At 43.6% G+C, this 21,491-nt stretch overlaps 1 protein-coding gene across 2 annotated transcripts in view; it reads right to left on the bottom strand.

Moving 5' to 3' along the window:
* The window catches only part of btbd11b (BTB (POZ) domain containing 11b), a 46,061-nt gene that overhangs the window by 11,360 nt on the left and 13,210 nt on the right, over positions 1 to 21,491 (bottom strand). For both annotated transcript variants that reach the window (XM_011607333.2, XM_003967424.3), the window contains exons 2-3: positions 6,085 to 6,237; positions 1,000 to 1,204 (exon numbers count right to left, since the gene is read on the bottom strand). In XM_011607333.2, the coding sequence (XP_011605635.1) occupies positions 1,000 to 1,204; positions 6,085 to 6,237 (358 nt within the window). The remainder of the gene's footprint in view (positions 1 to 999; positions 1,205 to 6,084; positions 6,238 to 21,491) is intronic.

The following is a 21,491-nucleotide window of genomic DNA, read 5'->3' as shown; positions in this document are numbered from 1 at the left end:
AAAGCTCAGTGGAGGTAGGAGTTCATTGGTTGAAGGTTGAAGGTCACGTTTCCATGTAAAAGTCTTTCAACATTGCAGCACCTTGACCTTCAGCAGTCTCATTAAATATGTTTACAGCTAGAATACACGGGTGTGATTTCAGTGTAAATGGTGATCATAGCTTGAGCAGGCATGAGGTGGTCTGGGAAGCGCATGCTTTTTCCACATCCGGCAAGAGAGAGTGGAGGCTTAGAGGCTGATCGCTCAGGCTCGGATGTCAATATCGTTTTCTGCCTCTGTAGGAAGCTGACAGGACTTTTCGAAAATAATAAACAGGCTGATGTCAGACAATATGCAGCATGTAAATTAATAATAGCTCAGAAGAGGCAAGAACGTTACAGAAACATTCTTTGCTTTGGATACTTCTGTGGCGAAATAAATAAAAAATGTCCCTAAAAATTCATGTGAGTCATTTTGAAGGAAATAAATCCATGGAAACATTGTCTATTTCTTATGTTCTTCACATTTCACAGACACCGCCACAGCTGCCTGCTGATACTGTCTCTCTCTGTTCAGGGCGGCATTTATAAATACTGACACGAGACGCGTGCGTGTGTGCGCGTTCACCCACCTCCTGCTGCCTCTAGGGTCACCCGAAGACCTCAGACAGGCATCCAGTAAGCTGACAATTCACTTACATAAACCCACACATCTCTTCTAGAGGAAAACATCTGGGGAGCAGAGTGAGCCAGAAACACACTAAAAAGCCTGTTCAGGTCTACAGTTACACAAGTGGGATCTCTGCAGGCCTCTTAAGGAAAATTACCACTGAATTGTGTGTAGTTATGAGCGTAATCTCACCGAGTCCCAGTGCAACATGTGTAAAATAGGAATTTTCCTTGTTAGCGCCTTAAAGATTTCAAAGCTGAAGGCAAAAGAAGGTTCCTTCTGCAGAAATTTTGGCGATGTGGCTAATATTTTTTGCCCGAACACGTAACCTTCACACGTCGAGATTCTCACCTCTCGTTTTGTAAGGTAACTTTGGAGGGCTCAACGTTGGGGTTCTCCCATTCCATCTGAGGGCAGTGCATGAAGTAACACAACGTGTAGATGGCTTCCGGCTGCCAGTGAATTACGGTGCTCTTCTGGTGCATGGGTGTACCGTTGTTGTGGTTCTTCGTGTGCAGAGGCTGTAGGTAGTGCATAGCCCGGGACACCAGGTCACCTGACACACACAAGGCAGAGGAACAGTGAGAAAACAATGGACAGGAGGATCGAAGGCCCAATTATGAGCCCCCAGCTTTTTAAAATGACTTTTAGGAATTGTCCTCATTTCCTCCAACTCCCGTCAGACTGACTTTTCAGGTAAAATTCAGTTGACACGGGCAGAAAACTGGAGGGGCTGTGAAAACAATGAATATTTATGAATCAGAATTAGCTTCTCCCAGCTACTTCCACTGCATAATTTGTCAGCACTTTAAGGTCATCCAGTTGGAAAAATCAAAGCCTGAGAGGTCCTCGCAAATAAAATATTAAGCATTCGCTGAGCGTGCTTGGGCAGAGAGTAAACAAAATCTATCTTGAAATTAATCTCAGTGTCACTAGAAACAACGCACAGAATTCCTTTTAAATCCACATATTCTGCTCATCAAAAATCAATACAGAAAGATTTTTTTTTACAGCCAGGCTGCTGGTCAAGAGCAGCGATCACAGCCGGACCAGATTGTGACTTTGGCGCCTTTGTTATTCAGCAGCTGAGGAGTTTGTTTGAGAAATGGCCCTGCATTATTACAGCCTGGACTAACATCACATTTTGCTGAATGCTGTCAGGTTCCTGTTGCTTCATCTTCCTGTCTAAACCGAGCGCACTGCGAGGCAATGTAATGAAAATCAGGAGCAGGGTCCACACACACACACACACACACACACACACACACACACACACACACACACACACACACACACACACACACACACACACACACACACACACACACACACACACACACACACACACACACACACACACACACGCTGAATCCTGTTGCCCTGGTCAAGCCAAACACACATGAACACGAGGACATCTGGTGTCCAGGTCTGCCAGACCTGCCTGTTTATACCGAGAGGGAAGAAAACAGATACGGAGAGAAACAAAGAGGATTGTTCAGCAGCATCACAATTACAATTACATTATTTGGCCGTCCTTTGAGAACCGCTGGCGAGCTAAATACATTTACCTGCAAAAAAAGCATTCCGTTTTTCTGGACTCAGTCCCATGTCAGTCCCATCCCATCTTTGTCTTCATTATACAGGCGTAGTAGTGGGAATATACCGAAGCTTGTGATCGTGCCTGGTTAAGCAGGGTAAGGCGAGCCGAGGTGGTCGACGGCCACAGCCAGCTCTCATGCCTTATTAATGCCGCCTGTGATATTTTGTCGGGCTGGCTGAGCCGAAAAGGGCGATCCTTGTGAACCATGACAGAGCACAACAGCAGCTTAATACGGTGAGATTACCGTCACTTCATCAGGAAATAACAGGTTAGCACCCCCCCACCCCACCCCTTTTCTTTTTCAAACAACCAGGGATGGTTTATTAAGCATGACATTAACAACTTTCATTACAGGACTCACACTATCAATCAATACCTCATCTTGGTGACTAATTTAAGCCAACAGCAGGATGCACTGAGCAGGTCCTGCTGGCGATGATTACTTTCCTGCAGTGCTGCACTGCAAAACACCCCTGGATGTCTTAAAGCACGTCAATTTGTCCATCGGGGATTTCTTTTTCCAGCTGCATAAATTATCTACTGGAAGATATATAAAGGCAGGTAAATAAACTCTGGTTGGTCCTGATGCAGCTGCAGCTGCTGCCATCGCACTGAACCGTTGCTACAGGGCCGTGATTACATTAAATGGCGGCCCGAGGCCATCCTGACACAACAGTGCAGAGATTTTAATGACATCTTTTTTTCCCTGACAGCAGCTTATTCATGTGGATGACGTAGATGTTGGTTTATGGTTTGTAGGAGCATTTTCAGCTTGACAAATTAAGGAATATAAGATCTCTCAGTAAAAATGTCCCTGTAAATATTGTTCCGTCTCTGGATCCCAGACTGTTTTCTCATAATCACCCACCTCCTGCCGCCCTCTCTGAGTGAAGACAAGCTTCATTTGTTCAGGTTTTAGGTTTCAGTTCCACCTTCCTCATGTTGAAGATATCAATCCCCATCAGCAGCTGCCAGTTTCAGAATGAATTCATCTCATATAAAGAGGAGATGTATCGGAAAAACAGCAATTTTTGTTGCTGCTGCAACAGAAAATGTTCTTATTATTGAGCTATTAATGTGGCTTTTGGTTAATTCCTGGCTGAACTACTTAGAGAGGATTTATAGTCCTGTGGATGTACTCTGGATCAAAGAACAGAAGAAAACACACAAAAAGGAATATTAGAAAGGTCTCAGACATTTCTTGGAGCCTTTTTACTGTGGTAAAATGGTTTTAAGGTCAAGGAATGAATCTGTTTTAATCAACATAATGTAATGGTGAATTGGATAACATTCACTTTGTAATTCAAATCCATTTAGTTTTCCACTATCTTGTTTATAAATTAGCTGGGAGGGTTTTTGCATGATGTAGAGGCTGCAAAGGTTGCTGCCATGTGACCTTGTGGTTGTGTTACCTTCCAGCTGCATAGGGTTAAACATATCTGGGAATGTTGTCAAACCGTGACTGAGCAATGAAGACGCATCAATAATTACAATAGCTGTGGGACTGTCATTTCAAGTATGGTAATTTGGCATTTTGGTGGAAGAATCAGCAAGGAAATGCACAGAGGTAAATGAGCGGCGATGCTTTAAACCTGATTGTAAAAGTCAGCGTGAAAAACACCTACATAAGAGGCCGACTGTGCCACTCTGACACTATTTCATTCCATTAAGCCCCCTTTTTTCCTTTGACCTTCCCATCTTTCCCTCCTCTGCCTTTTCCAATCATGCTCTGTTTCACTGTGTCATCTTGAAAGGGCAATCACGGACACTTCCTCTGTTCAGGTATTATTGCTTTCTTCCTAGTTTGAGCTGTGTGTCTGTTTGCAGATGTTCAGTTATTTACAGAGCTCCTCTGCTGAGCCCATAACATTACCACAGCATTAAGCTCTGCTATTGTTTAGGGCGTGGGGTCTCGCAGTGTGTTTACGAAGCCAACACATCTGAATGAGTCCTTGCCCCACCTCATCAATACATCACAGGCAGAGGAGATCCCACTTCTCCTGCTTTGACTGCAGGAAAACACACAGTGGTGGGAATCACTGTTTGCTCTCATGATAAATGTTTGCACAGGATATAAATTCATTTCCACCCTTGTCTTGACACAACGATGCTACGACAACCGAACCAGACCCCAGCACAGCTTCAGTTCTACACACCCTTTTAAAAGGAAATAATCTTCGCACACGTGACTAAAATGTGCTATTCTTCCATCACAGCGACTCGCAGCATCTTCAACCTGAAATCAGTATCAGTGTTTGTAAAAAGAAAGCAAAGATCGGCAACGACAGACGTCAAGATGCTGTGATGATATGAGGCTGCATTAATGGGAAACATAAAGAGGTTTGTAGCTCAGCGTGCCAGAAAAAGCAGAAAAAGAGCTTAGTGCAACGTGTGTGAGGACCTTTATTTCCCCCAGAGAAGACGAAAAAAAGAATCAGAACAATCCCCATGTAATCTCTTAAATGATGCAGATAAACTATTATGATTATCTGCAGGGGATCTGCTCTATCATTAATAAATAAAGCAGTCTGATGCAAAAAATGGTTTTCAAAAACAGTGCAGCGTGAGTGGAGAGTGTAATTAGCATTTAGGGGCCTGTCGATCTGCTGTGTAAAACGATTTTACATGGATGACTGTAGTTAATGAGAGCCACACTCTCTGACAGCGCAGTTCGCAGGATTTACATCCGTTTAAATGGACAAATAACAGCAGGATTATGACGCAGCGTTTTACGGATCGCAGGGTGTGAGTGTGTGTGTACCTTATCAAACAACACATTACTGCAGCAATGACAAGGCAACAAAAATGAGTGAAACTGCTGTTTAAACCCCCTCAGAATCTCCTTATTGTGCAGCTCATGGAGTATGTAAAAAAGAAAAAGCTTGTTCATTCTTCATACTGTTGCTCTGCCACATTACTGCCACTGACTTCATATTATACAAGACTGGTTTGTGTTTAAATGAGGTTTAATTACTTATATTACACCGTAAACAGAAAGCAACTGTGCAAGCGTAAGTAAATCCAGGGGGCGTATCTGTGTCAATATTCAGATTATTACAAACACTTGATAAGATCAGGATTTGTCTGATAAGCTTGTTGAGTTCTAGCTTTCTCTCTGTCTCTGTCTCTCTCGCTCTCACAAACACAAACACACACACAAGCGCACACACAGCCATGTGAACACAATGGCAGCCCTGAGTTCCAGTAATTCTGTGTTGCAATGACAGGAGCACCTTTTTCCCAGAAGAAAGAACCATAAAAATGAAAACGTTGAGGATTTAGACATTTCTTTTTGCAATTAATTTGTTGGGATGGGAACTCAGATGAGTGGTGCACACAGGGTCAAATGATCCGTTAGCATATTTCAAAACAGCCTTTAAAAACTCAAAATGTATCATGGAAGAAATAAACCCAAAAAACATCCTCAGTGATCACTGGAGAGGAGGTTTTCTGTCTTGTGTGCCTTAAACTGGCATCGCTATTCTGACACCGTCATCATTAAATGTGCAGTGACGCTGCTAAAATGCTAATATTCACTTCGGCTTAAATCTTCTCTCTGAAGGTTTAATTGCCGAAGGATTTTTAATCCAAGTAAAAGAATCTGCAGGATACACCAAGTACAGAACAGAGGGTGTCTTTTTGGCATGAAAGGAGTTTAAATTAAAGCAGTGTACTGCAGCCAAAAATAACAGGTGTCGAGCTACTGTTTACTCGAGCAACATGTACCTGCATTCCTGATTGGAACCTCAACAAAGACGCTTTCAATGTGTTCTGATGGTCACCAAAAGTTAGCTCACGGTCAAATCCTCCCCCAAATTTTGACCCCCAAGACTCACTGAGTTCTGAGATGCTGCCCACTGTTGTGGCCAGTAAACACTGCTCCACGGAGCGCAGGTCCGACTGACTGTAGGCGTTCCCCTCGCTGCTCTTCCCTGCTCGCTGCTGCTGCTGCTGCTGGAGGACCAGACCCTCGGGCAGGCTGAGCACACCTGGGAGACAAGGAAAGAGGATTCAGCATGGCCACAGAAGCACGTCAAGCACAATTCTTCCTACCTCAGCAGTAGCTGATTAACCCCCGCCGTCGTCAGGCTACAGTTTCACTTCATCAGAGAAATTAGAGATTCATTGCCTTCCCATTATCAGCTTTGTGATTTCGCTATTATGTGTTAAACTGATGTCCTTCGGACCCAAGTGGCTCCACTTCAGCAAATTTACAAACATCACGCAGCTCTTTACCAGGAGCTGGTGAAAGATTTAAAAAGAGATTTTGAGGATGTCGGGAAAAGATGGATTATAATCGATGGAGTTTTGGAACAATGGCCTTATACAACAGGGAGAATGCCTCTTGTTTGCTGCTGTGAAAAATCAAGCCCCCCCAATGTGGAGTCTGATAATGACTTTGGGTCTGGAGTTAGAACTCTTCCCTTTAGTTCATATCACACTTTCCAATTGCTTTTTCATATTAATTATTCATCAAATGAAAGTGGTGCAACTTTCATTAAACTGAGTGGGGGAAAAGATATTTATAAAGCTGCAGCGCGGTAAACAAGTCCAACAGATCGTGCTCATAGATCAGCAGCTGTGGCACCACCTTGATCGTAGCCGCATCGGTGAACTACTGAGAGCCAGCAGCGAGACGCTGGAACAAAAAGCTCCAAACATCTCCCATCTGCAGTGGCGTGTGGTGTCCAGAGCTGCTGCTTTCAGCCAAAGCTGACATCACGAGCAGATCGGTAATGAGGGACCTTTACATTTCTGCAGGAAAACACCTATAGCGCCGCTCCCAAAGGTCCCCATTTAGTGCGTCATTTTGCGATCATTACATCTAAGACCATTTAAACCAGGAATGTTACCCTGTCCCCTTTCTCACACCCACCTTTTTCCTGCTGCCACAATTATGTACCAGTGTAATTCAGACCCTCAGGACATGGCCAGGGCTGCCGTGACCCACCTTGCTTTAATATGCACCGGCTAAAAACCCCTCAGGGGGTGTTAGAGGCAAATTCCCCACCTGTCTTTTTAACCCATCTGAAAAATGTGAATAAAAAACACCTTTGACTCTTAAGCTTTACCCACTTATCTCCTTAACCTTGGTTCAGGGAACCACCAGGACCAGCTGACAGTGAAGGGCTGGATGCTCTCAGGATGGATGCAGGCAAGGTGACTCACTGGCTCGCTGTGTCCAAGCACACGGCACATTCCACCCTCAGGGAGGAGCTGATGGAGCTCTTACACGCCACCGACTGTGGCTGACGCTCGCTGCGCTTGCACGATGACAACTCTTGTCACTATCACCCGGGCAGCACCGCGGCGCTCCCTGGAATTGTGCATTCGCAGGTCCGCTACTATGAAGCTGCTTGTACGTTTCAAAGCTTTTCCCGCTGGAGCAGCTCGGAATTGTTCCGGGACACATAAGAAAGAGAGATTATTGAGCACCTGGCTGGGCGTGAGGCCCGTTTGCCATATGGCATCCTGGCTATTCAGTGTCACTGAAGAGAAGAGGAGAGAGGGGACTGGATGACGCTCGGGGCATGACACCGCCACTGAAGGAGAAGTAATGAGAATATGAGGTCCCATTAAGATGCCACTCAAAGCACCTCCCTCAGACTCAGCAGAAAAACCTCCCAGCTCGCAACTGAACACACGTTCCACATGTTATAAAAAGTCTAGACGAAACCGCTGCAGCCCGTGCAAATTCCTCCTCACGCTTCAGAAATACGTAAACTATTCAGAAACATTTAGTTAGTGGATAAGAAATACTTCAGGCATGAAGGAGCTTTAAGCTTGTGTTGTTCAGGAGTACTTATTTGTTCATAGTTTTCTTTCAAAACATCCCTTTGGCTTTAGCCCTTCATAGAATAATGTTGGGGGAGGGGCCACTGAGCTATACTGAGCTCTGTGTTTGCAATGGCTCTTGGGTAAGTTTTCTTATTTCAGACGCTTGTTTCTCAGGTTATGTGCGTCAGCAGATGAACTCCTGCAATTAAGATGCACGCTCACCCGTCTTGGGGTTGACTGGAGCACTGGGACAGGAATGTTGACCTCGATGTGGCTCCTACCCTGCACTTAAATCTATTTTAGTGAGGCGGACTGAGCCGCGCGCTTTGCCAAATGCACTGCAGCTCCGCAGGAGAGCTGCTTTCAATAGTGAGGGCGCAACTTTGGAAATGATTGAAGTGTGGTACAAACAAATAAAATCACTGCAGGAGTGGAATAAATTCACAATCAGAGAAGAGAGGACAACTGCTGACCATTCAGAAGGACACATTTAAATACTCAATCAATACCTGAGTGAGGTTTTCATCACATCTTCTCACCATCTAAATAATATCCTCCTTGGGAGGACTTCTGAAATAACAAAGCCCTCAGGACCCCCTTTTAATCTGGACAGCGTATTTAACCTTTGATTTGTTTTGTGAATTTGCTGTTTGATCTACACCTCCTTTGGACATATTGCATTTTGTTCTATGGCTTATTTAATTAAAAAAAAATGCATTTAAGAGGTTGGGTTTCACCAGCAGCAGAACCATTGTGACTCTGAAGGGTTAACTGTGTCTTTAATGTACACGGGCTGTATGTAGCTCCACTCCTGGCTCCTGCTCTGCTCTGCCAGGCCAGATGGCTACCATATGTACTGTACATCAGAGAGGCACACACGGCCCGATGGTGAGTGGGAAACAGAGCACTGACGCGAGTGCGAGATATGTGTAAATAAGCCTGCTTCTCTCTGAATATTCCTCCATCCTATGCATAAATATAGACACGTGTGTGAAAACTGCTGTTATTTCCAAGTGCTGGTCTGGCTGGTTAGCCTCTGGAGGTAGCCTATGGTCTTGGCCTGGGCTCTCAGGTGACCACACCATATTCTAAGGTCACCACAAGCCTTTAATGATTTCGCCTGGCAGAAAGGGCTCTGCAACAAGGAATCCTGGGAGAAAATGCTCATGCCCAGCTAAAACAGTGAAACAATATCTATGTTTATGGACCCACTGTTTGACATAGAGATAAATGCATTAAAAGTCATGCTATATATTAAAAATCCACCATGTTGTACACAGATAATTATGCTTGGGACTCTGTTTGGATCCTTAGTTGATCATCTCGACACCAGAGCAGAGAAAAAGATGTATGAGAAATATAGAAGAGCACAAGCCTTCTGATGCGTTCAAGCAAATCTACCACAGGAAATTGGTAGTGTTTTTGTGCCCGCTGTACACAGCTCATCCTCAATAATAACAACCCACACCCGAGGATGAGAGGATCGTCGGAGCACATCCGGCACAATTGTCTTCCTCCAGGACAGCTGATCGCAGTGCGTCCTGATCAGTGCTTCACTTCTGTAATGCGAATGGTGCTTGCGACCGACTGCTGGATTAAATTTCTTGATTAAAGTAACGCCTCATCATTGACACCGGGGCATATCTGAAAGAGGAGCGATCAGACTATGATCAGGGACCGATTCAGCCAGTCTCGGTCGACAGAGCATTAGCCTTGATTTGTTGAGGGCTTCTGTTTACGGCATCAATCAATCATTTTTTGTAGAGAATACAAAAGGCATTTTAACACAAATCATCTGCGCCATCTGCCTTTTCATGGAGTTTTAACTTGTGCATAATTTTCTCACTTTTGCGTTGGCTCAGACAGCGGTGTGATCGACCGGCTGGTTTGCTAACCATTTGCTCATTAGCATTTCCATTTAGCTTTCCTGCAATTTATAGAATGAACCTGGACCCAAGACAGAATTAATTAAATAAAAATGTAAATACGTATTTGTAAGACCCTCCCCTCAATCAATACATTACAGAAACTACCATATGGCAGCATATTTCTAGAATGAAATTTCCTCTCTTACACTGCAGCAATAGCAAGGAATGCTCATTTTAGCATATCCTACATGCACAGGGCTCCATGTATGAAGCCATTATATCCACACATTAATACAGAAGAGCTTTTACAGCAGCCTCACAGCATGTCCACCTGTCATTGACGAGATTGTGAGGAAAAAAAGAATATACTCACACAGCCAAGAATGTCGCTCTAAAATGATGCTAATGATGCTTTGTATTTAGTCAACATTAGGCAACAGCTGCTGAAATCTATCTTGTTTGGTGTTTGAGTTAAAGATTAAATCTGTGTTTGTCCAACGTGTTGCAAAGTAATTTGAAATCAATGAAAGCTTTTTGTTCCCTGCTGCAATTCTCCACCTTTTCATTCAACCTTAAGCCGCAGTGGATTCTACAATAATTAGCTTTATTGTTTGTGCCCCCCCCCCCCATTAATGGGAACTTTTGTCAAAGAAAGCTGCAGATTTTTATTTTACATGTCAGTACACAAACACTCCTGCATGTTCATATTACAGATTTAAAAGAAAAATGTTTTTGACTAAAGATAGATGCACAATAATGATAACAACATTTTCAGTTTAGATAAAAGTAGGTCTGTTATATTCCACAAGGTTGCAGCTTTTTCACTATTCTTCCTGTCATTTTATCCCATTTCTTCCTTCAAGGGTGTAAGTCTCGGGGTCTAAATCACAGGAATCGAACACTTCATGCAGAATGCAACAAGGTCAAATCTGGAGCCACTCAGGTATAATCTCTAATCTGTCTGCCGGGATCTTTGGCTTTGAGTTCCTTACATCCTTTTCAATCTTGCAGTGACTCCACACACCCTAACACAGTATCCCCTGAACAACATTTGCATGTATCTCATTATCGCTGCAGTAAAATATGAAAAAAATATCATTTGCACTTTCGACAACAGTTGGGCCAAAGGCAGCTTCCTAAGTAATTGCTCATTTAGCTCTGAGGGCAGCGTAGTAATTAACGGATATGACTAATGTCATAAAATGACATTTGCTGCAAGGGGATATTTTCCTCCACTTCATTTGAAATGGGTGACATCATTCCAAGCTGCGTTTACAGTAAGCTCTCAGAGTTTTTAGGACATTTTTAGACAATAAACTCACCACCTCGTAAATATGAAGTATATGAAGAATGCTAGAACGCTAACGTGTGTGTATGTGTGTGTGCACTGACGAGCTTGGAGCTGCTGTATGAAGAGAGCAGCACATTTCTGTATTGATAAGGTTAAAACCAACCGCCATGTGATATTTCCATAAGGAAAAAGTCTTTTTGGATGGCAGTACTGTAAAAGCGTCTGAAGTGTGGAAATATCACGACAGCGTGGCTCTATAATTCCCCGAACCCACCATCCTCTCGCCAAACACACATGTTGGTGCATCTGAATTCATCCCCAAAACAAGCATCTATTAATAGTTCCTGCTTAAGAGCAAGAACTTACAGTGGATAGCATTTGTTGAAGAGGTTCCTCCACATTTATTGCTTTGTTGGAATAGGGCTGTGCTAAGAGCCGGAAATGGATCGGGATACTGGTTTATTATGGTATTTTGTGGGTTGTTCACCCGCATGGAACAAGTGCTCTCAAGTACAAAAGTAAATGTCAAATGTGGATTTTCTTTGTATTTTCCATGACTTCGGAACTCAGGAGTTTTTAAAGCCTTCAGTACATCCTGTATGCTAACAGTAGATAAAGCAAACACATCACCGCTCTGTTATTCTTACCTCAAAGAATAGCTTAAGTGCTTTAATTACTTTTCTTTTCTGCATGTTGGTCCATTATTCATCCCAGATGTGAGAGCAGAAACTTATGAGACCCAGAGCTCCGAATTTTGGCATAATTGTTCAACTCACCTGGAGTAATCCATCATGACTGCCTGTGCAAAGCGCCTCTGTGCAGCACGCGCTCCGTCTGGAAGCGGGCCTTGCTTGGCAGAGACGGATGACCACTAGTAGCGTATGCTGCCCCCCACCACCACCCCTGCAGCTCATCTTTAGGTGGATGACCCTCCCATTTCCCCGTCACTTTCAGTTAGAATGCTGAACATTGCCTCTCTGACAGCTGGGGATGTTCTGCTAAATGTAACAGTTAAACTTACTGCAACAAAACATCCACTTTAGACGCCTCTCGAATGAACCGTGGCAGCCTGTAGTTACAGTTGTACTGGCAGGATGTCAGTGCAATTTCTAAAACGCCGTCAACATTAAAATATGGGAAATAAATTGAGAGTTGGGGGAAGACAAAATGTTCTCCACAAAAAGATTGGAGTTGGAGCCACTTGAAGACATCATAGTGCATCTTTTGACAAAACATGCATTGAGCAATGGTATTTTGGGTGTCTGCCCTCCCCCGTCAGACTGGTGTGGGCAGCAGGTAGGCCCGGTCTCCCTCTGCTCCTCTGGGCCGTCCTCCGCATGTTTTCCCAGCCTTTCGCAGAGGTACACTGGCAGTGCTGTGAGGAGCTCGGAGGGTGGAGGAGGCGACTGGCAGGGAGCCGCCAATTCAAATCCAAATACACAGGCAAGGACGTCTCTCTCTCTCTCTCTCTCACACACACACACACACACACACACACACACACACACACACACACACACACACACACAGTATCCTTTTTCATCTGTTCCTGCTTCATACAGTCTGTGTGCCAGAAGTATATATTCAAATAGAGCCCCTTTGTTCAAACGGCCAAGCTCAGTGTTCAACTTATTGCTCACTTCCTGACTTTGAGTTCACTTCACAGTTTAAATCATCACAACCAAGGACACTGGGCTCTTTTAATAACCTAAAAAAGTCACTACTCAAGCTGTGTCCGTCATAGATTTCCGACCTCAAGTTCAAAGGTCAGATTTAAAAAAGGAATCCCATGAAAAATGCCTCCGATGCTCCAACACTGGAAATTTTCACACACTTTTTCCTTCAGCTATCCATCTTTTTTTTCCATTTCTCCTCTTCTATTCGATTTCCAAACTTTCTCCATCACAATACAAGAGCTCTAGAACCTCCCTGGTTCTTTACAGTCCATCATCATCATCAGGTCACTCATGCTCAGCTCATTAGTGGTAATTAATGGTGGCCAGATCCCAGGAGGCTCCAGGCGTTATGGTGGCCAAATCCACCCTATCCTCCACCCAGTGGAAGGAGACAAGTTGTTTTTTTCTGCTTGGTTGGCCAGGACTGGAATTAGGCCAGTCGCAGAAAGCTTTAGATTAATAAAACAAAGATGTTTTCAAGTGAGGCAAAACTGTCTGCCTTCCTCCATTCAGGACGACGGTGCTCCGTCTGACATTGAGATGAAACATTTGAGAAGTTTCTGCTTCAAAATCAGGACTGTTCATCCGATTCTGTTAAATCCACGCATAGCATTACTGTAAATGCTGTTCACTATGATTACTACATTTGAAATACTTCAACCCGAATCTTAACTGGATTTCCAAATGCCCTGATTGCTCGTTCCACTGGAGGCCAACATCTATAGACCCTGAAGTCAGTGAGGCGTTCACACAGTGTTTCAGAACAGATTAGCACAGCAGTGCCGATGTCGGGGCATTACTGGACGCATGATAGGCTGACTGGTGTTGCACAAAAGCTGTTTTACGCTGTAATTATTAATTACAGCGAAGAATCTGTTGACTTATACGCTTGGTCCCAGATATGAGGCCTGTGTCAGAGGAGCACAGCAACAACCAGAAGTCTGTCGTGGTTTAATATCACACTGTCAACAATGTGGAGCTAACAATAACAATGTGGAGCTAACAGGGGTGTCCCTGTTTTTAGCTCATCGCCATCCTTCACGTGTGGTTCCTTTTTTAGTTGCAAGCACCAACTTCTGTAATTGATTTTCTCTGTTTGTGTCACTTTATGACCCGGGGCCATTAATTGCACTCTCTTCTCTTGGCACAAAAGGCTCCCACAGACCTTATATAACATTGACTCGGCTGCCAGAGCTGCCGGTTTTACAGCCAAGGTCTTGATGGTGGGCCTGAGTATGAACAGGGGGCATATGCCTCAAAACTAAAATCTGCCTTCCAGAGTTTTCCAAAACATTTGGCTGCCTGCGGAGATCAGCATCAAAAGCTGACCGGGGCCGTTGAAGTCGGCGCTATTTTCTTTTAATTTCCTCCAACGACGTCCCCTCTCTTGCTGCACCCCTGGGTGACCCACGTGTGTGTGTTTGTCATTAGCCCGTGTTTACACACAATGACAGTGGTGCACGCTGTGTCAGTTATCGCCCTGTGAGCTGCTTCCGTGAGTGCGGATGTGGGATTTTTTTCGCCCTCACGAGAGCCCAGGCGCGCACGCACAAGGTCGGCAATTGTCCTTTAACTCTTGAATTGCATCACGCCATGTCACATTAACTACCTTTATGAGATACGCAGGCAGAGGCGTGCGGTCTCTAATTCCTCCAGCAATGTCAAAATGAAGGATAAATGACAGCAGCACATCCTTCAGATATGTCAGGGGCCATCAAGCAGATGATTCCAGGGGATAGACAGGATGCATCAGATCAGACGAACCTTCAATGATGATGAACAGCAATCGTTACATGTTGAACAGAATTGTAGACAGAAGCTGAGTTGAAGAAATAAGTCAACTAAACTGCTTTTAACCTTCAGCTTCATGTTGTTCTTCCAAACACGTTCGGTTTGGGAGGTAAATTAGTTGGTAGTGTCAGCAACTGCTTTGCATGATTCCCAGATAGCTGTGGCTGTAATTTTCCTCCATTTGCAGAGTGAAGGTCAGATAACATCACTGGCACGGATGTTTGAGGAAGGTGGAGAAGGGAAGGGAGGAGGAGGAGAGCCAGAGATGGAGACAGGTGGAGGAGGGAGAGCCGCAGTGCAAAAATGTGTTTTCAAACATTCCTTTATTTACATGAACTGGGAATTCTATGCATTTTACTCTACTGTGTAAATGGAGGGGGACCAGGATCAATAGCAAAGATTTTTCTGCTAATCTTATGGCAGTGAAAGAATGTAAAATCAATTGAAATTCCTTTTTTTTAAGCTACAACTTTTGATGTTCGAGAAAAGTTTCTGCTCTGAGGTCCATCTTGAAACGCTTTTTAGCCAGACGATAATAAATAATGTGGAAACAAGTCAGAGGAGACATGCGAGCGTGTCTAAACCCGGCGACGGACCTGCCCTTTAAAACAAATATTAAAACGTGTCAGGTTGATATATTGGCTTTCAAATTAAAAACAGTTTCAGGGTTTAAACGCAACATGGGAGGTGTTGTGTGGTCGCCATCTTTATTTGCATATCCTGTTCAGAGCACAAACACGCTTATGAGCAGGCACGCAAAAATGCAAACCACGCCAACGGCAGTTATATATAAGAATAGCCTGTGCGATATTTGCCTGCTCGTTTATCAAATGTGAACGGGCGTGCAACTCTCCGGAGCTGGAATAAATAATGTGAAGACAGAAAACAAGGAGACAGCTCACACACTCCTGCCAGTCAGCTGGAAAGAGTCCTTGAATAAAAAGGGAGCTGAATTTACTTGAATTTCTACGAGGTCTAGAGTAAACATGACGATACGTGTCTTCAAATCAGACGCACACATGCTGAAGACAAGAGATAAGAAGTGGAGAAGATAAAGAAGGCTGAGAATTATAGCTGGTCAGAGAATTGGGAGACTTCTTGCCTTCTCTGACTGACATCATGTGGACTGAAAAAGAATGCCTGAGTATCCTGGTTAAGCATGCAGGAGAGAGTAAGGCAGGAGGCCTTGGAAGTTTGAGAGACATCTGAGTGTTTGAATAACAAGCCGTGCATCGTATATATGGTACGTCTTATCTGGGCCCGTATATGAAAGCAGTGAGTCACCTTCAGGCCGATACTGTGAACGCAGCGAATGCAGCAGATTGGTGCAAATGCACTTTTGAAAGCAGAAGTCACTGAGTTATACACCGTTTCCCCTCAATGGAAGTCATGATTGTCAGTGAAGAGCTCATTGCTGCCGATTCGTGTCGCGAGTTAAAGATTTCCTTTTTTAACTCCGTGTCGGCAGACGTCACGGCGCCTCCTGAACTTTTTTCCTCCTGAGGTGATAAATACCTCAGCAAATTCAAAAGGAGGAGAGATGCGTTTAGAGATGAAGATCTATTGTTTGAGGGAATCGTTCATCAATCTTCCCCCTCTGGCGCCGTCCCTCCTTCTGTCCACTAAGCAGAACTGATTATACTGCCATAGAGAAGTGACAAACAGAATGGCAGCATTTTAAAAGAAAGTAATGAACGCTATTGACTTTACATGAGGAAATCTGCTAGAGAGATTAAGACCGACTGGACAAAAACTGGAGGCTTTTTTCACATGTGCAACATGCACAGACACTTTTCAGTAAAGCTACTTCCAACATCTTAGTCAGAAAGAAAGGAATAATTCCACTTTTTTTTCATTTTGAATTCAAAGATTAAAATATGAGCATTTCCCCTGAAGAAGCCACGATCTCACCTTCCGACTTCCCGTAAAGAGATAAACAAGAGATCCATGAACAGAATGTGGAATAATGACAAATCTTGCTTTTGCGTCTATTTTTAAAAAACGCTGAAGTTTCTAAAAAACAAAAATTGGCTTTTAATTACACAGTTAATCATCAAGCTGTGCGACTGGCATGAACGTTAACATGTTCTGCCCACCTCCGATGATCAATAAATTTAATTGATCAAACTAAACTACACTACTGATGCATTAGAGAACAACACTGCAAGGATTGTTAATTAGAATAAATGAGGCTGGTTCCAGTCAATGAAGGCAGCGTGAGCTGATGTCAGCTTCTGGATGAAAACAGCAGCTTGTGGCGCACCGGTGCCGCCACAGCAAGTTTGGAATTTGCCAAAGAATGACTGGAAGGCAATCACATACAGCTCCAGAAGGGGGGTTGGGTGTTGGAGATCTATTTATGTACCAGGTCAGACTGAGGAAAATGCCCAACAGAGTGACTGTTGGGGGGGGGGGGGGGGGGGGGGGTTCAGGGGGTTTATCTGTCACATGCAAGTTGACACCTTGAGGCCATGAGGAGACGACACTATAAGACAGTGAAGCAGGTCTCATCCAACATGGGGGCCTCTTCAACAGCAGGTAATCTGACTCTGCACCAGACAGCAGCAGCCACAATCCATAACAGCCCCCAGCCAATAAACATGTGAAAAAAATACTCACTTCTTTTGTCATATTTCATTTAAATCTACCCGTTTTGCCATAAACCTGGGTTTGTTGTATCTGCACTTCAAATTAAAAGGATTATAATAAAGTTTGCTAAAGGGGAGATAAGAGGAGGGAATGTAGAGTCACAAGACTTTATGAGCTACTGAGCTAATGTATCAGTTTAAGCTTATACATCCTAATGTGTCATTATTCAAAATTCTGGCTCCAGTGTTTGTCCTCTTGTTTTGTTTTCGGGATAATTTGAATGATTTGATGATGACAATCAGTTTCCTGTGATGTTGATTTACTCAAGTGACCAGAGAAGAGAATGGTATTCTTTTGACTTCAAATTCATTGAGACTAATTACCTTGATATTTAAAAAAACTTGAAGATTAAAATGAAAAAAAGACTGAATGTATACATTTAAAAAAAAAAAAAAGCTGGGCATTAATGATACAAGTAAGGAAACAACCTAGACAGCTGACAGGAGAAGTAGATTACTCAGAACAGGACAACTTTTGCTGCTTCCTCGTCTGACCTTTTGACACACAAACGATGATGCAGTTGCACTGAAAATGCAGTCTGAAGGTGGAGCGCAGCAGCTGAGGCCCACGGGTGGAAAACATGATAGTGCATCTGCTCCTGGACTGCAGCAGCACGTGAAACACAATCGTTCTCCATCAGTTCTAGAGTGGTACAAAAATAGACCCAGGAACATACCATAACCATAAAGGAAGCAATTAAGGTCACACTGCCTTGGATTATAAGCATCATGGGTTGGCTTTTCATTGATGGGGAGGGGAGATTCTTGGAGGATTCATTAGTTATGTGAATGTTAGAGTGCTTGACTGATTTGAAGAGAAATTTAATAGTCCTCAGTTGCCATTTGCTGCCTCCCCAGTCAAACACCTCTGATTTCTCACAGCAGTCGGGGTCTGTTGCCACGGAAAAGGGAAAAGGGAAAAGGGAGTGGAAGTCAGTTTCAACAGGAGGGAGATGGAAGAAATACACAGAACTCTGCAATCACAGCAATCATGTGTGTATTTCGAAACATAGATTAGGTGTTCAAAGTTGACTCACCAGATCCCTAATAACAGATACGTATAGCTACAATTTCCACCTAAACTAACCGATGTCCCCATGTAGAAGTACGCACGAAGAATTGGTTCACTAACTGATGATTCAAGTGCATTTTCTTACCTTTTTTCTTTCAAATTTTACACCACTGGCCTACATATGGGCACATATGCACTCCAGGCTCATAATGACTAGAACATATTTAAGCTTCATAGGTGCATTCAAACAACCAGACTTCACAATGAATAGATTTATTCAAACGCGATAATAAGATGCTGCCACCATATCTTTTCCCAAAACCCTCCCATTAAAAAGTGTATTTGCTCTGGTTTGTTACTGATGTCGCATTTCCAGAGGCACCATTAATGACATCAAAGTGAGCGATCTGAACACACAGTAGTAGCTGCTCCGGAGACTAATGGCTGGAGATGACCTTTGTCTGGCCATTCACCTCTCACTTGGGAAATTATCTAATTGCTTTGATTGAACAGCCCAGCAGGGAGCACGTTATCTGATCCCATCACACCTGCAACATCTGAAAGCAATAATGTTGTCAGAGCAGAAGGAATGCAGCCAGACCCAAAGGGCGGCGCAAGTTTGGGTGTTTTAGTACCAACTCTATTTAATAGGTGTGTGTGCTTTTAATCCTGCAGGTGTTCAAAGCTGTAAACATGCAGCCATAACTGTGAATCAGACATTAAACGGAAAAGTACGGCAGCACAATGTTGCAAGCAGAGTTAAAACAGGTGACCGTGTTGTGTTACTATGACAACCATAGATACTGCGCATTTGAGCTGGTGGTTCTGTTCAATCTGAAGTCAGTTGCCATCACAAAATGGTTGATTATCCTGAGTAAAGTTCTTTATTAATGGATTTTTGTTTTGTGAACAACATCCGCAGCTTCATTTGCTGTAGTGCAGGGAGATTATTGGAACATTAACGCTGGCGAATTCAGTCGACCCTCAACGAAACACTGATCAAAGTAACATTTTATCTGCCCAGAAACAACACATATTCTGAACGGACACAGACGATGTGATTGTCTGTTTATTATCCGTCCATGGTGTCGCCTCTGCAGTCAACCCAAAAGGTAAAGAAAACTCAGACTCAATAAAAACGTAATAAATGCAGAGTGGGAAAAATCTTGCAAGAGATGATTTTTGATGAATTGACGCTCTCACGTGGGGGACGACTCCGTTTAGCTGTCGTACTGGATTGCTGTATTGTGTCGGGTAGTGTGGAGTCAGCAGAAGCGGAACACGGCTCTTTCATTGTGCAGAAACACTGCAAGGACAGGCTTTCATCGACCTAACGCATCCCGATGGTTGTGTAGCCACTTCAGGAGCGGAATGCTTGACAGTACCAATCGAAGATGGCTGTTTTGTGTTGTCTTTTACTCCCATTGTACTGGTTCTCTCGTTCCCAGTATCAGCTCAACAAAAACAGAAAAAGGTTTCCAAGGTAAAGATGGTTTCCAGTTTTTCGGCGATCCTGCAGCTCATGAGAGGACCGTGATGGCAGCTATTCAAAGGATTAAAAGATTCCAGTATGTTGATGCTAATCAGTCCTTTTCAGAAACATTCTTCCTCTTCCTTCAGTGATCCTTAATGTGATCCTAATGCATGTTCGGCAGTTTCTTGCATGTGGATCAGGCAATGTTGTTCTCATATTAGACCGTTCTTTATGTGGCTCTTGGCCATCTTTCCTTCATTACCCTGCAAGCCTGAAAACCCCAAAACCAATGTAACCACAGCCCAAACTGGTGGATCTCCTCTGTGCAACATGCCGTCTCATCCAAATAGGTCCGATGAGGCAATGCGGAGCGTGAAGTCATGGAGTAATTTTCATTACCAGAGCGAACACTGAAACTGTAAATGAACACTGTCCCCTGCAGCAAACATTGCTGCCGCGAAGGAGCCTCTCAGAGTCGACAATGCTTCTATTTCCAAGGACAGAAAGGGATAAATAAATCATCTGATTTCATAATCACTAATCAGATAATGTGATGTGACATACTATAAGGGTACTTCAAAGCTGCTCTCCTCTTGATCTGCTTCCACAATGATATCACAGCAGCGGTTTGGGCCCCCAGAGATGAGCTGTTCTGCGCTCTTAAAAACACATCATTACAGCCTGCAGGGCCGTCCAATACCAAATCAAAAGCACATTCGGTCAGTTCGCGCAGCATATAGCGACGTGCAGACAATATTGCAATAACAGGGGAAAGACTGCAGGCACAGACAAGCTTATGTGTGGCCTCTTTTTCTGCTGAAGTTTCATTTTTGCAAAACAACCGACGGATGTTTTTCACTGCCACTTCAACTGGGTTCCAGCCAGCTGTCGCCAAAACCGTCTTATGGTGCCAGTTTGGGTGATACCAAAACTGGAAACAGAAATAGCTCCAAACTGCTGCTAGTCAACTTTTTTTTTTAAACTCAAACAACAAAAAATGACACTCAGAGAGTGTAGAACTCTTCTAACTATGTCCTTTCCCCACATTTTGTGTCAACATTTTCTGAAAATTTCTTTCAAATCCATTGATTAAAATCCATTTGAGTTATTTTGCCGAAAGAAAAACAAGCAAACAAACGCCAGCTGTCATATAAAGTGATTAGACTGTCAAATACTTTTTGTAACAATATGCTATTTGGTTGTTTTCAATAATCACGAGGAATATAATTAAAACGGTACAATTTTAGACTAGAGACCAATATTCCAAGCAACTGATCTGTCAACACATGAGCGTCACAACAGCCAGCGGCTCATAATAGCCTGGGGTGTATCTGCATGTAAAACTAGCAGCCAATGGAATTCCTACTGCAATAACACACATCTGCACCTACAATAACATCTAACACCAATAATAGTAGAGGCACTAATACAGGAAATGTTCCTCTGGTTTGGAACCAACCGCCATCCTGGTTCCAATGTCTGTGGTTGTACTGGATGGAGGATGCGATGAAATTTATAATATGTTTGCACCACTTCTTAAATTAAACCTGCACCCCAGAACACTTGTCACCAATTCCGAATCACCCTCACCCAATGAACCCCAAACTGCTCCCTAAGCTACTTTGTGGCTGGCTATAACCCCTGATGAGCAGGTGGCGCCCTGCAAGCATATTCTGAGTGGTTAAAAAGGACCAGAAAGGCACGA

The sequence above is a fragment of the Takifugu rubripes genome, chromosome 9, assembly GCF_901000725.2.
Source record: "Takifugu rubripes chromosome 9, fTakRub1.2, whole genome shotgun sequence".
In the NCBI taxonomy this organism is placed as follows: domain Eukaryota; kingdom Metazoa; phylum Chordata; class Actinopteri; order Tetraodontiformes; family Tetraodontidae; genus Takifugu; species Takifugu rubripes.
This window is presented reverse-complemented; position numbering and strand designations above follow the sequence as displayed.